The 16,953-nt window shown below is 36.7% G+C and overlaps 2 protein-coding genes across 2 annotated transcripts in view; one reads left to right on the top strand and one right to left on the bottom strand.

Annotated features, from left to right (window-relative positions):
* Positions 1–16,953, bottom strand: part of LOC134749594 (protein prickle-like) — a 518,207-nt gene that overhangs the window by 381,165 nt on the left and 120,089 nt on the right. The gene's annotated exons all lie outside the window — the stretch shown is intronic.
* Positions 8,527–8,906, top strand: LOC134749342 (histone H4). The gene has a single exon (XM_063684261.1). It carries the CDS (start codon positions 8,552–8,554, stop codon positions 8,861–8,863), a length of 312 nt encoding a protein of 103 aa, XP_063540331.1. The 5' UTR covers positions 8,527–8,551; the 3' UTR covers positions 8,864–8,906.

The following is a 16,953-nucleotide window of genomic DNA, read 5'->3' as shown; positions in this document are numbered from 1 at the left end:
ACGTTTTATATACACAAAGGTATTATAACGTCTAATTTTTTTCAACCTGTTTAAATTTGCATATATTTTAGTTGGCACTTTTTTAAACCACTAACACTTATTGAGCTATATCTATTGTTTACCATGATTAATCAATAATGGACAAAGATTTACCACAATTATGAATAGCGAGTGAAAATTCCCGATAAAAAAGCTTGAAACCCCCAAAACGTCTATGCATTTGACATTTTGAAAGACCTCCATCTACACTAGCGCCCCTAGCGGCGAAATTAAACGCGGTAGCCCTCATTTAATTTAACCTTCAGTCCAAGGTTGACACACTTTTGGAAATTGACACATTCGTAACTTTGTACCTACATGAAATAAAACTATGAAAACGGATTATATCGCGTATATTGAATTTATAATACATCCCGACGTTTCGAACTCTTTACAGCGTTCGTGGTCAACGGGTGACCCGGTGAACTATCGCGGTAACCGAAGACAATATTTTGTACCTACAGCAAAATCAAAATACATAAGTATGGTTATTTTTTATGTTTTTAATAGGTAACTGGTATATTTATAGATTTTTATATTAATTTACTATTATTTAATGCAATCTCATAGTCAGAACAGCTCTTAAATAAAGTCATCGATCATTTCTCCACCAACCTTCTTTAAATGCTAATTCCCCCATCTAACCATAATAAACCCATATAAACATCGACATAAGGAATCGCAACAGTGTAACACCAGCCTAACCTGTCACGTACACACACACTGACATCAATCTACAGGATTTATACATTGACAACATTATTAATTATGCCATCGCGACCAGCGACATCTAGGGGCGCGTGACTGGACTACTAAGCCTTTTACGTCGCTTTTAATTTGCAGTCAAAATGTATTAAGTACATTTTAAAAGCCGTTGAAATTTAAACCTTATTCAGTTATATTGTGAGTTCAAAATAAAACTACACGGCTTTCTTACGCGTCGTTATGTAACAGACTTTTACCAAAAAAGAATAAAGTTGTTCGGTAAGTTTGTTCGAGTTGCAATCTTATTTAAATAACTAGCGAACCGCCCCGGCTTCGCACTGGTAGTTTTAATCAATTTATACAAAACCTTATCAAATTATATACCTAAACCTTCCTCAAGAATCACTATTATATATTGATAGGTGAAAATCGCATGAAAATCCGTTCAGTAGTTTTTGAGTTTATCAGGAACATACAGTCATACAGACGCGGCGGGGGACTTTTTTTAGATAATACTAGTACTAGCGACCCGCCCCGGCTTCGCACGGCTAGTTCAACTAGTTTACAAAACCTTTACAAATTATACATATTATAAACCTTCCTCTTGAATCACTATCTATTTAAAAAACCGCATCAAAATCCGTTGCGTAGTTTTATAGATCTAAGCATACATAGGGACAGACGGACGGACAGCGGAAAGCGACTTTGTTTTATACTAATGTAGTGATATATTGATTAAATAATCCATAATCCGTAAAGATTTAAAACTAGAAGGATATATGGGGCATTTTCTGTGAAAAGGGACCTTATTGTCGATGGCGCTTACGCAGCACAGCGCGGCATTGTATTTATATCGGAGCATCGTTAATAATGGCGTAAGCGCCATCGACAATTAGGTCCCTTTTTATAGAAAATACCACATATTTTCTTAGACCGCGAACAAAGATCTAAAACGCACTATTAACAATTTGTACACTAGTTTTGCACAAAAGTTATTAACATGAAAATTGCTTTTAAAAATGCGTAATGTTATTTTTCATCGAATCCATTTTTTTTTGTTAAAAATTACTAAAAATAACAATCTGCATTCGGAGAACTCACTGCACCTGCACCTTAATTACACCGCTCAAAAGCACTAGTCTCAGTAAATCTAAATCTGTATGTACTCGCATTGCAGGGTGCATCGCTTCTAATGGGCGCTGAACCTGTCCTAGCGACTCCTGCGCAATTCACAAAGAAAGCGTACTTCGCTATAGGTTGAACAATAGTTATTTGTTATACAAGGGGGCAAAGTTGTATTTTACCCGCGAGTGTTTCAACACACAAGAAGTAAAATACATTCGCACCCGTGTGTAACACAAAACTTTTCCCCTCACTATAGCGAGGAAAGTGCAACATCCACAGGCGTTAGATCATCTTCATCACTGGAATCACTCATTTTTTTACGATAATACGATATTATAACAGAAAACTCTAGAAGTTGTGTATTTTTACGTGTCGGAGTCGGTGAGAAAATTATTGATGACAATGTTGACATTTCTGACGAAGCGTTTTGAAATTGCATCGACTCAACTTGTGCGTTCAGATTTACATTCAACATCATTAAAAAAAAAAATGTTTCTTATGGAATTTAAGGTCATTAAATAAAGCTTAAAAGGAATTAAAATCATTAAATTAAGCTAAATTTGGTAGTTTTTATTAAATTCTCAAACCATTTATTTATGATAATTAATATCGAACAAACCATTATTATGAGCGTTTTAAGTTTTGTTATCTGTCAAAAGCTACTTAAACACGCTCCATCCAAGGTCAAATTACTTTCCCCACTAGTGGATTAAATGCGTTTTTTCCCGCTTGTTTTAAAGGATAAAAGATGGCTTTTTGAGCTAGTGTGGGTAAAAGTAACTATTTGTCTTGAGAATAGTACATTGTTCGTAACTTTTTACCACTCTCAACCAAAATTGCGCTAGCTCAAGCTTTGCTCCTTCCCATTTTAGATTATGCGGACATCAGCTATCTCGATCTTTGTGAAGAACAACTTAATAAACTTGAACGTCTTCAAAATTTATGCATCCGTTTCATTTATGGCCTGCGAAAATATGATCATGTTTCCTATTACCGTTCGCAGCTCAAGTGGCTTCCCATACGTTTGCGACGCAATTCTCACATTCTAGCCCTCCTGTATGGTATACTCTTCAACCCCACTACCCCCCTGTACCTAAAAGAGCACTTCAAATACCTTTCTTCTTTAAGATGCTCCAAGAATTATCTGCTTGCCCAAATTACTACTTCTTCTAAATTCTATAAGGATTCTTTCACCTTCCAAGCGATTCGGTTGTGGAATGCTCTGCCGTCTGATCTAAGACATGCTAAATCGCTTCCTATTTTTAAGGCTCAACTTAAAATGCACTATCTGTCACTTCCTTAAGCTTGTTAACCATTCGATTACTATCTCTGCTATATTATATATGTATGTATATGTATAGATATTTATATATGTATTTATTTTTAATATTTATTAGTATGATCTTTAATATGTATGTACCTAACTATTTATGTATGTATATTGTTATATATTTATCTGTGCTGATTTCATTTAAAAAATTCTCCTACTCTTGTTATCCGTTTATTTTTCTACCCATTTATTTCTTCCATACGGTAAATTCTACTACCTGAAGGTTGTCTGTAAGAGATCGCTTTTTAGCGATAAGACCGCCTGTTGTTGCTTAGTTCGCTATGTTAATTATAATGTATCTAAATTTGTTTTAACTATGCACAATAAAGAATATATTATTATTATTATTATTATTATTGTGCAACGAGGGGGGAAGTGAAATATTGCTAACGAGTCTATAGATTCACGACAATCGCATGCTGGAGAGAATTAAAGACGAGTTTGCAATATTCCCGAGTTTTAGGGAAAAAGTTCTTAAATATCATTTGTCCGCCATATTGTCATTTTTTAACAGGCATCGAAGACACAGACCCATCCGGCATACAGCCAAACAATTTAATATTGTTTTCATGTCTCATGCTCTGAAAGAGGGTCATTGTTGTTCTAAAAGGTGTGCAGAAAATGATACATGCCTGCACTAGAGCATTTTACGTTCGAAGTACGTTTTTGTTAATTTTTTTTACGATAAGCAATTGAAATCTGAGTTTAAATGGATTTGTTATACAATTCCCATTCTTATATTTGACTCTCCATTCCATAAATAACAATAATTTTGCCTTAATTGTTAATTGAAAATACCCTCAAGAAATACTATAAAAATGTATACTTAGTCATGTTTAAAAAAAACATTTATTTTACTTTCCTCGTACTCTAAATGAAAAGTAGTGTTTAACTCGGGTGAAAGGCATCATTTCAGCCTCGAACTATTGACGCTCTCACTGCGTTCGAGCGCCAAAATACCTCGGCATGAATGAATACCTTTCATCCCTTGGTTAACAATCTACTATTAATCGCAATTAAAATACTCTTAGTTAAAAAAAAAGTGTCGTCTTATCAAGTGACCCATCATTTTGCCTCGTCTATTCTATAGGTAGTTATCTTAGGACTGTTTTAACTTATTTATGCGATTATGTCTCGTTTTAGTAAATAAACGCTATAAGAGCTTTATTAAACTGTTAAATATTCCATCTAATCCTCGTCTTTACCGCCCTAGTGCTTGTCACTGCCGATATTGCGGCGTCCTAAATCTCTGGGAATCTAGCGGATTACGTCGCCCTTCGCCCTCTCTTACTATAAATATTTAAAGAGGAATACGGGCATTTATTGTGAACATACACGCTAAACTGGCAGTCCCAGAGCCCAATTGGTTGATTCCCGCACGGCTCCTTCACCTCTTCGCATCTTCACCTCATCACGCATTGGAAAGGCAGCAGGCAGCGTAAAGACTTGTTTGAAGCGTGTGAAGAAATAGTTATTTGTGCAACAAGAGAGGAAAGTTGTTTTTTCTTGCGAGTGTTTATTTTGAGTCCCGAGAAAGAGAAACTGAATCACGAGCGAAGCGAGTGATTCTAAGTTAGAATCTTGAGCGTAGCGAGGGACTCAAAAACACGAGATGTAAAATAACTTTGCTCTCGTGTTGCTCACATAATTTTTCACCTCAGCAGTGAGAACATATTAATGGTTAAAATGTATTTCGAATTACACAGAATAATACAGGGTTTTTTTTTTAAATAAAAGTATGAAGTGGGTTCATGGCCTTCACTAAATTAAAAAGCTACTTTGTTTCACTCCCTGGAGTGAGCAAAGTCGCACTTTCCTCACTCCGGGGAGTGACGAAAGTAGGCTTGTTCGAGCTGCTGAGGTAAAAATTAAATTACACCTTATTTATAAATCTGAACGGGCGTCTTCGCTCAAAAAGTCAATCTGTATGTTTCCACACGCCGAGTAAATCGTGACGGTTCACGCTCTCGCCCGATTGGCTCATTTGCATGCTGCGCCGCGCCGCGTTATAAGTGCACGGCGCTGATTGGCTGACGCACTGACAGCTGCGCGATAATTGGACCGTGGGAATTACCTGGAACAAGGAATAGTTTTGTTAGTAAAATTTGTTGTATTTTGAATGTTTTGAACAAAATTGAGACCATATTTATTAAAATGTAGGTACTGATTAGCGCTATTCTAAAAACCTTCTAGTGCTTCTTAAGGCTGCCTGTCCACTGAAACGGGAATCAACCAATATCATTGGTTGTAGTCTCCGCTCCGCTGGATTACGTATTTCAAGATAAGGGGGCTTCACATTAAGGCATGTGAAGTCCCCTTATTAAAATGTAACCTCTATTTAAAATAATAGGTAAATAAAATAAAAACCTATAGGTATGTTGGAACAATTAATTCTACCTACTAAAATCAAGCTATTCGCACATTAAACTTCTTTTTCGCCTTTCAGATTTCAGATGATTTATTGATAAATGTACATCTCATTTACACATGCACTTTGTACATATACTTACAATTTTTACTCTGTTATGTCTATTTTGTGTAAACTTGTTTATGTGCAATAAAGTGACATACATACATACATACATATAATATGTGTCGTTTTCAAGCAAAAGGTACCACATTGTCGCTTGCCATAAGGACGCTGTAACAGGTTATTCGTATAAGGATACAAGCAAATTTCGTCCTTATAGTATGCGACAATGTGGTACCTTTTGCTTGAAAACGTCACATATAAACTCTATAAGGCTTGATTTATAGAAACAAAGAATCTGTAATTAACAGATCAGTGAAATAATTTAATTAATATAAAGTCTTTACAGTAAAAAGATAAAAATTACTTTTAAACCTCGCATGCATTACAATTATCAAAATATCTAAAACGCAGCCTTCGTACTTTATGTGAAATACGTGAAAATGCATGAATATCTCATAATCATATATATATGAATTATATATGATTGCTCAAAGGTTGACTGCAAGAGATCCCTTATAGGGATAAGTCCATCTTTGTATATTGTATATATTTTGTTCTTATATTGTGTTTGCAATCTGTGTTATGTACAATAAAGTGTTTATATACATACATACAAACATAATTCCTTTCCATTTACCTAAAGATTTAGAATGAGAAAAGCTTCGTCCCGCTTGCAATGCATTAAGGTCCCGTAAACACCCGATACGGGCCCTCGCAGTTTACATTTACAATTTAAGGGTGATGATTTACAGTTTACGATACGACCACGACGAGACAACGATTTAAGAGTCTCCGGCTAACTCGGCCGAATTTCACCTTCCCATACAAACGGAGTTCCGTTTTCATTTTAAAACTACGTTTTGGATTGTAATGAAACTTTGCACATACAATGACATGAGGTATATCTAGGTCTGAAATTAGTTTATATAGCTCCAGTTTATAAAACAAACGAAATAGAGCAAAAACACGTTTTGTATGAAAAACGTAAATTCGCTGTATTTTTTTAACTATGTTATCTGAAGCTACATAAACTAATTTCAGACATAGATATACCTTATCCTATTGTAAGTACAAATTTTCAGAGTAAACTAGCTACTCTAGCTAGTCGTTTTAAAATGAGAGAGGAACTACGTTGGTATGGAGAAGCGAGCTTACCGGAGACCCTTAACGACTCCTGAAAATCTGTCTGCTGGCTGGTATAGGAAGATTAGGAAGGCGATAGTTTTTAGATATCGAGCAATTTTTTTTTACTGGTACAATCTCTCTTTTCACTAAAAAATCAAACTGAATTTTCAAAATCTGAATACCATAAGATAAAGATAAAAATAAGATAAGATATTTTTATTTTATTATAAAATACATTGTAAATTTGCCTTAAATCAAACCTAAAACGCATTACCATAATGATCGTCAGATATTACGTTCATGCAAAAACAAATAAAAAGAAAAATTATAAATAATATCTATGCAGTACTTAGCTTAGGACACGAACTCCCATACTGAGGCACCTGGATCATTTTTATTAACTATATTTTGGTTTGGATGATAAAAACACTAGATTTTGTATGAAAATTGAATTGCCTAATAATTTATACTTATAGCAAGAAACATAAATATACTTCAGCTAGAAGTTTTTTGCTACTCATATTTTATATAATAATTTAAAAATTTAATATCTTTAAAGTCGATTCGTAACATATAAAATTCCTTAAAAATGTTCAAATTTTCCTTAAACTGGATCACAACTTTTATAAACCACCCAACGTCCACAAACCAAGCTATTCCCACCTCTATTCCCCAACCCATAAGACACACGTGACTATTTCCCGACCGCAAATAGCGTTGATAAGCCAACGGAATCCAAAACGCTACTTAAGAGGACCAATTTCCTGGGAGTCTTAAGGGTTGCGGAGATTCGAACGTTTCAATCCAGACGACATTAGGGTTATTACCACCCTGTTCAATTTCGTGGTCCAATGTGTATTGCATCTCACCCTCTCACCAAGCAAAATGTGAGACGCAAATACACATTGGACAAAGATATTTGACAGGAATACCAACCTTACTTAGATTCTTGTGCAATACGTAAATCAGCATTAGAATCTGTCTGAGTTAACTCACCGACTTGAACAGAACCATTATAAAGGCCAAGTTTTCATAGATATTTGACATCAAAGATGACATTTCCTTACTTCGTCATGGAATATGCTATGCAGAGTTAGCTTAATCCGACTCCAAATGGTCTCCTGGTCTCCTTTTATTCGGGCGAAAAGTATCATAAATATTACCGTTTTTAAGACACAAAAATGGTGGAGCATGCGCTCGCTGCCTACAGTCGTAAATGAAATGACACCTTTACTCAAAGCCCAGTGAGGTCCGAGTTGGAACCATTTAGCTTTCAATTATCCAGCCTATGTTTAAAAAAAGTTACGATCAACGTTTACGACTCTGTAATAATTACAGACAAGAAAAATGACATGTTTGTTGGGTCTTATGTCTGAAACGATTCATAGTAGTTCATTGACAGTGCATCTGCAGTCACAGAATAAAGATAAAGTACAGATCTATCTACATAATTGTTTCTTATTTATTTTAAAATTTGAATCATAAGGCCCATATTACAAAACTTAAAGACTAACATTATTTTTTGGCAACAGAACGGCGTGGCTACGTTGAATTGTCTGGTCTTGTCGGATTCGGCAGTTTGCCCCGGAACCTCCGAAACACGACACAGTTTGGCCAGAAGTCGGCGCACTCGATGGTCCCCTGCAGCGGGCGCGGCACGTGCACCACAAAAGAGTTGAAGTGCACGTAGTGGCGCGATCGAAGCTGGAACACCGTCAGTCTCATATCAACTGCTGAACTGTAAACATCTCGCAATGACTGGCCGTGGCAAAGGAGGCAAGGGGCTCGGGAAAGGAGGCGCCAAGCGCCACAGAAAGGTTCTCCGCGATAACATCCAGGGGATCACCAAGCCTGCCATTAGAAGACTTGCACGCCGTGGCGGCGTTAAGAGAATTTCCGGCCTCATTTACGAAGAAACTCGCGGCGTGCTGAAGGTGTTTCTAGAAAACGTCATCAGAGATGCCGTGACGTACACTGAACACGCTAAGAGGAAAACGGTCACTGCAATGGACGTCGTCTACGCGCTAAAGAGACAAGGCAGGACGTTGTACGGTTTCGGTGGATAGACTCGAATGTGATAAATTATTTATTGAGTTGATTATGCTTTGGTAATGTAATGTAGTGTAACCGGTCTTCTGATGTCTTATGAAAGCATACACAAATGGGGATGGACGGCTTCCCCACTTTGCGAATGCGGAGAGGAAGAGCAGACCACAGAACATATTTTTAAACGCTGCCCACTCCACTCATACCCTGGGCCTGCTGAGTATCTGAGCACCGTGACACCTGAGTTGGTTGCTTGGCTTGGCAACCTCAAGGCTACACTCTGATTGCCCTCAATTTATATATGCCATACGATTAAATAAATAAATGAAAGCATGAAATGGATTGCATCACGTATAATATTTTGTTTCTTTTTGGGTCATAAACGTTCAGGAGAACGGCCATCTTTTGTGTAAACACTGTAAAAGTTGTCAATTTGTGTGTATTCAGTTTTACTAAGGCTTTCATCATACAGCATAGGTTTGTCCATTCTTGTAACTTGTAAGAGTCCGGCGAAAAAAATTGGCTTTAAAGTAATTTTAATAACAAAACTTCCGTGAGACACATACATATTAAACATATAAACGACTCGACTTTATACGTGAGTGACCCGTTATTAATATGTTTAATATGGCTTTAAAGTACTTGTAAGTAAATGTTGATGTTCATTTGAAAGAACTAAGATTTCACGAAGTCTTCGTGTCCAAAACATTTCACGCGATAGCTTAGTAAGTAAAAAGCCTAACCTTTTGTTAAGCTTATACCAAAGTAGGTGAAGAGGGAACCTGTACAGATGTAATAAATTCGATTATCCATTATCTCCCCACCCGACGAGATTTGAATACAAAACTCGTCGGCACGACATCGTCTTCTAATCGTAAAGTTACAGTGACGCTATAAGGATGGTGGAAAACATAAGCTGGCAACATGGAATTATTTTTAGGGTTCCGTACCTCAAAAGTAAAAAACGGAACCCTTATAGGATCACTCGTGCCGGTGCGTCTGTCTGTCTGTCTGTCTGTCTGTCTGTCCGTCGTCACAGCCTATTTTCTCAAACTACTGGACCAATTAAGTTGAAATTTGGTATACATATGTAAGTTTGTGACCCAAAGACGAACATGTAACGTAAACAAATGAATTTTAAACATGGGGGCCACTTTTGGGGGGTAAATGTGAAAATTAAAAAAAAGTTTTTCAAACTATATCGTGTTACATATCAAATGAAAGAGCTCATTGTGAGAATCTCAAATATATATTTTTTTATAATTTTAGAATAAACAATTTAGAAGCTAAAGCTATTCAAGAAAATAGGCAAAAAATGACAATTCCCCCCCTTTATCTCCGAAACAACTGGGTCTAAAATTTTGAAAAAAATACACAAAATAGATCTTTACCTATAAATTACAGGAGTACCTATTAGAAATGTGCAGTCAAGCGTGAGTCGGGCTTAATTACTTAGTTTATGTTCCGACCCCTACGGGGTTTTTAATGACATTTCACTCACGTTTCACATAAAACATACATTGTTTAAATTGTGTAATGTACGGAACTCTTGGAATGCGAGTGCGACTCGCACTTGGCCGGTTTTTATTTGGACTCCATGAAAAATATTTAAGATGCTGTATTTTTAAATTTAAGTACTTAAATATGGGTATGTACAGTAAGTAGCAGAGTAGCTTAAAATGCAAATAATACCTAATATGATAAATAAATCAATAAATAATAGTACATTATTGTCGAGGCTCGGAAGTAGCTACTTGCTGGCTGAGGATTCGTTTTAAACGGACGACCTTGGGAGTCCGTTTAATTGAATCCGAAGCCAGCAAGTAGCCTTGCAGCCGAGTCATATATAGTGCTTTTCTCAAAAATGGCGCAATAAATACAAATATAATATAAATATTTTACAGAAGCAACATTCTTACGTATATATTTTCACAGAAGATTTGCTTTGCCGCCTTTTTTTTTTTTAATTGAAAAACGAAGTGTATTTTTCTGCCGAAAATACGCCAACCTATTTGAGACAGCTAAATAGTCGCAGTACCAACATTATAATAATAAGTACTGATCGTCTGTTTGGCTGTTTAATGGACCTATGCCTTCATTTGATATGACCACTTCAACTTTTAAAAAGTTTGGAACTCGACAAATAATGAAATTTGTATGCAACATTGCAGTCCCGAAATCGAGACTGCAATGTTTTTAACTTTTTAATTTTTTGACTGACCATAAACTACGCACTTCGCGACCTAATTTTTAACCGGCAACGTCGACTTTGCCGTCCATTTTTGAGAAAAATAAATAAATATGTGGGGACAATCTAACACAGATCTACCTAGCCTTAAACTAAGCAAAGCTTGTACTTTAGGTACAAGTACAAGGCGACGATATACATACTTATATAGATAAATAAATACTTAGATACATAGAAAACATCCATAACTCAGATCATCATAATCGTTTTTAAAAATTAAAAATTTTCTTCATCATCATCATCATCATCATGTCAGCCGATAGACGTCCACTGCTGGACATAGGCCTCCCCCAAGGCTCGCCACTCCGACCGATCCTGTGCCGCTCGCATCCACCGAATTCCCGCGACCTTCACCAGGTCGTCGCTCCACCTCGTTGGAGGCCTACCGGCAGTTCGTCTTCCGGTACGCGGACGCCACTCCAGAACCTTCCGGCCCCGAAAAATGTGACTAAGTCGTATTGGGTGGATTTAATAGGCTTTATTACCTACACTGTCATTGACGTTTCCATTAAAACAAACTATAATGAACATGCTCAGAAATGTTTCAATCGCGACAAAACCTGAAAACGGCAGCTCATATCTAATTCATTAAATTACCTAACCATTATATTCCATAACTACCAAAACAGTCATAAACAACGTATGTATGTATGTCACCACATGTGTCGTGAGGGAATGCACTGGGGGCTTATTAGTCGTTATGGTTATACGCGTTCGGAAGTCAATATGGCTTTTACTAATTTTCAGCCAGTTATGGGCACTTTGGGGTTGTATTCCTTAGGCAGTTTGGGGCTGTATACTCGGGAAATGATAACAACCCGCAAGGGTACAAAGTAAGTTTGTATTGAAGCTATTGATGTAGAGAATTGACAGTAATAATATAGATCGCAGTACAGAGTTAGGCAGTTACCGACGTCAATCACCAACTTTTTCTTGTTAAACAATAAGGCGCTACTTCCATATGGCTTAAATTTGAAATCAACCTTATCGACAACCGACAATGTGGTACCTTTTGGTTGAAAACGTCACATTTAATGATGACTAGAACGGTTCGGGTCCGGACCGTGGCTTCCGACACTTAGTTTTCTATGATGGTGATAACGTGATTCTTTCATAAAAAACCAAAGGTGTCGGACGCCTTGGCCGAGACACGGAGCGTTCTAATGAGTCATTCTTTATGCATAAACAATTTCATCCATAAAATCAAGTTTGAAGCAATTTAAGTATCAGACAACCTTCGGGTACCGGAAATGAAAAACTCATAGCAGTAAACAGGTAATGCAAACAGTTTTAAGAGACAAATAACAACATACACCCCCTACCAGACGACACCAAATTTTTCACTTTTTAACACAACCGAAAATCCAAATAAAACCCCAAATAATACCCATACCGGCCATTTCGCCTCGCATATCCGGAGATCTGAAGCCAGATAACTTTCCATACCTTAACAAGGCATTAATTCACGCGTCAGAACATTTTGATCCTTATTCCATTGATACAAGGTTGTAAATAGGAAAAAAGGTTTTGTCACGGGTGTCACGGGTTTGACTCCCGTGATATTAGGCCATTCGTCACAGGACTGTGTCCCGTTGTGGTAGCCATTACTGTCGACTACTGGATAAAATAAGTAATGTGATTATATTCAATGAATTAAAAAATTTAAAGTTAAAATTTGAAAAACAAAATAATGTATTGAACTGAATTTCCAAAAGAATAAAAGAGAACTTAGAAGATACATGAAAAAGTATCAATAACTTCTAGAAGTTATCATTAATCCTGTTATACATTAAAGAAACATTCGTTTACCTGTATTTTCTTTGATCTATATATTACTTAACCTGTTTCTATAACCGGTACCTATATCTATATATTCTCTAGTATTTATGCTTTTCAGAATAGAAAAGAAACATTTAGAAGCCGAAGCAGCAAATAATTGTGTGCGTCAGATAAAACCCATAATACCTTAACAAACCTGAGCCTAATATACAATCACCCCAAACCACCAAAAGCCTCCTGTCCAAAAATTCCACCAATTACTAAAAAAGTCTTAAGTCTACCAATTTTCCTATACAAATAATACTTTTCGAGTAAAATTCGAGCACTGACCGCTCGTTTATCATTTCCTTATCGGTCACCGGCCATTACGGATTAAAAACCACTTCGCAACCATCTAGATGCCCCCGCAAGCACCCAAAACTAAAAAAGCACAAACACAATACATAGTTACATCGGAAAAACACCCTTAGCTTATTGGAAAATGTAGTACTTCAAGAGCCGTTTTCCCTGAGTTTTCCATGTCCGACTTTGTGGGTGAATTAGTAATAGCATTAAGTGTACCCCAGGGTTCGGTTCTGGGCCTTTGTTCTTTATTAGCTGCGATGTTTTATACAATTAATTGTTTCTCCATGCAAATGACCGCGTTTTGTTTTCAAGTTTAGTGCGGCATTAAATTTGAAAGGTAGTTAGCTTTAAATAACTTTCAGTACTTTGAGGGCCCATTAACATAGTGTTATATTTATGCTCAAATTAACTGCATAATGTTACAGTGTTATACCTGATGCCTATCTACACCGATACTTCTTTAATAACATATTAACTTCAAGACTTTATTTATTATTTGCCTATAAAAACATTAATTATACTTTAATGATAAACCTACAAAATAAATAGCAATTGAACAAGCGACAATTGTTAAGCAGACCACAATGTTTTTTATTAAACATATACTACCTACTAAAGAAGTTAAGTGGTACTCATAAAAAGTTGTTTTTTCCTTAAAAATATAATATTACTTCCATATTCACCGTAACGGTATCCCTCTAATTCTAAAGCTCATTGACTTTAACAGGCAAATTATCATCTTTATTTAAATCGAAAAACAGTTACTGGACACCTCGGCTGCCTCTAATAACGTGTAACCGAAAACCCAAAGATCGCAGATAATCTTAAACTCGTAAAAGTACTCATTAGCTTTTCGCAGGCATTAACATTCCTAATTTAACGGCTACTTAAAAAGACAGCGGAATAAATATGCCATAAAATAAAAATCGAACGAGTCCAAATATTTGCTCCGCTCACTCGTCGACATGTTCATACGAATTTCATGAAGAAACCTCGAATGCATTTCTGAGTCAAAAGACAGGTTTCTGCAACGGGCATTCCGGATCAGTGCAACCGAGACATAACAGCGTAAGCTCCACGCCTATCACAAGTCAAATTAAACCCTGACCTCCACAAATTAAGACATAAAGTTAAACAAAACGTGACCTAACATCGTGCCTTGCGTGATCCATCACAGTAGACTAGTTTTTCAAATATATAAACGTGACAAGGGCTGAGCGATCACTTAATAAACTGAATTTTATTTCAAGCGAACAACAGATCAATGTCCAATGACTTTTTGTTGCAATGCACGGCTCATTGCAGTAGTGGGGTCTTGTCGAATGCCTTAGTAAATTTTGCACCGAAAGTTTTTGTTCTAAAATCAATCTTTTATCATTGTTTTAAGGTTTGTTTTGCTGTTTATTGATGGTGGTTTATGGGTTACGCTTCGTTCGTTTGTCGGACGTTAATTAGCGAGTCGGGAGACCGGTTGGGCCCACGAAGGCAACGGGACCGCTCTCCTGGATCTGTCTCGTCTAACACTTCAAGTTCCCACCGCTTTAAAAGCGGCTATTTTCGCAATTGAATATAATAATAAGCATTTGCAATTGGCTGCGCTCCAGTTCGTAATGTTTCTCAAGTAATTTATGTAGTTAGTCAATTATTCAAGTTTCACTTTGAATTTAGATTTACATTCCGGGAAATATATGTTACTGTTAAGGTATTTTGCAAGGTATCAATCAACATATCCATAAATTTTACAACGGTATACTGTTTAATGGTATATTGGTTGCACCGCGTACTTGTATTTAATTGAAATATAACGGAATCGCAGGCTACTCCTAATTCTCATTAACGTCGTGACGTGAGGTTGCTAGGCATTTACGGGTGTTTGCAGAAATCGAAAATGAACCTATCATAAAGATGATATTACTAGCATTGGTTTAATGTCGATTGCAAACTATGATAAAAAAATAAATCATGATGAAAATTTTCTATAATAAATAAAAGGTCCAAGTACCCATAGTAATTTATATCCTTCTAGAAATAAAAACAAATGACTCAAAGGAGAAACCATTATGTAGATAATAATACACATTATTGCAAAAGCTATCTTCAGGGATTAATATTCAATAATTGCGCAGACGCAGTAACTTTTAAGCTCCGCTCAGGGTTGTTATTCTAAATATGTAAGTACGAACAAGTCGAGGGCTCACCCGAATCCAGAATACCGGTCGTTTTTACACACTTTTATTTAGCTTCACTCCATAGTCCGTACATTTTTGTATACTTATACCTATATAATATGCGTTTCAAATTTTGTAACTATTTAATTTGAATTACTTCTCGTGGTCTGTTTGCATATAAATTTGACACACATAATTCTGATGAAAATACAATAATACGCTAGTATGGAGCTGATCTGATGATGCAGTCGAAAGGTAACCAAAGGAGATCTTCGACGGAAAAATATAAACAAAGTGTGTATGAAAAAAATACAGTTACTCGTCTGATTCTCTTCTTCTCTCAGATCATAGGGTGCATGATAACGGCATAATAGCAAACGTGACTTTGACACCGTTCGACTGGACGCTTTATTTTGTCACTATCACGTCAATTTACCCCAAAAGCCCGACGTCTGCGACGCATGAGACCATGTTTTGCGTATCTTAAGGTCATATTTCAATAGCTGCATGAAAATTCGACTCTTATGCGCCAGCGCATCCTTTAGGAATACAAATCCAGAGCAATCTTAGCACGTAAAAGGTAACGAGTTCTCCGTAGCACCATTAAAAAAGCTCTCTAAATCCGATCACACTTGACTCCGGTTTTTATTTCGCCAATTATATTTAAGTATTATGATTTTGAACTGGAAATTTACTATATATTGATAATTTATATTGGTAGTATTGGTACTTGGAATAAAAAGTACATTAAACTTCTTTTTTATCTACATACGTTTTCAGATTGACCTTATAAACAGTTCAATATATAGGTAAATGTAATGTTTGGAGTAAAGGAAAAATTGAAAGCCGCTGGCCTGAGGCGAGGCGAGACTCGAACTCACTAATATTAGATGTGGACGGGTATTTCTTGGTAGCACAGTTGGTACAGCGACCGGCAAGTATCTAGCAGGCCCCATTTCACATCGGTGACAGGTGCGACAATTGTCACAAAATATGACATATGTAGAATTATCGGTTAATTATAAAATTGTAATAGTCACCTGTCGCTCGACAATTGTCGCTCGACATAATATATGTCACTGACAATTGTAGCCGTGGTGAAATAGGAGCCAGGTCGAATCTTTAACATTAATTGTTACAGTTTTGAACTGGTTTTGACCTTGACGATAGTCTTAGTGATTGGCGCGCGTCTCCCGCAAGACTTTCACTTCCTTTCCCATGCACCTTCAAGGTCGTATCAAAATAAAATCAAAACAGTAACAAATTGTTACACCTGAATCGTGCTCCAGGAGTGAGTCTCGCCCGAGGACTTTTTTCATGTTTTTTTTACATACATACATATAATCACGCCTATTTCCCGGAGGGGTGGGAGGAGACCACGGATTTCCACTTGCTACGATCCTGACATACCTCTTTCGCTTCCTTTACTTTCGCAACATTCCTCATACACGCTCGCCGGTTTAGGGTGCTCTTGACCTGTACTTTCTTCAGGATTTCCCCGATCTGATCAAAGTCCGCCGAGGTCTGCCCCTTCCAACTCCCGTTTCTACCTCTCCCTTATACACTCTCT

This window comes from Cydia strobilella, chromosome 18 (genome assembly GCF_947568885.1).
Source record: "Cydia strobilella chromosome 18, ilCydStro3.1, whole genome shotgun sequence".
Taxonomy (NCBI): domain Eukaryota; kingdom Metazoa; phylum Arthropoda; class Insecta; order Lepidoptera; family Tortricidae; genus Cydia; species Cydia strobilella.
Note: the sequence above shows the minus strand (reverse complement) of the source record. Positions and strands in the feature narration are given on the sequence as shown.

Excerpts from the sequence above, each read along its gene's own strand:
- LOC134749342 (XM_063684261.1), top strand. The coding sequence starts at position 8,552 with ATGACTGGCCGTGGCAAAGGAGGCAAGGGGCTCGGGAAAGGAGGCGCC.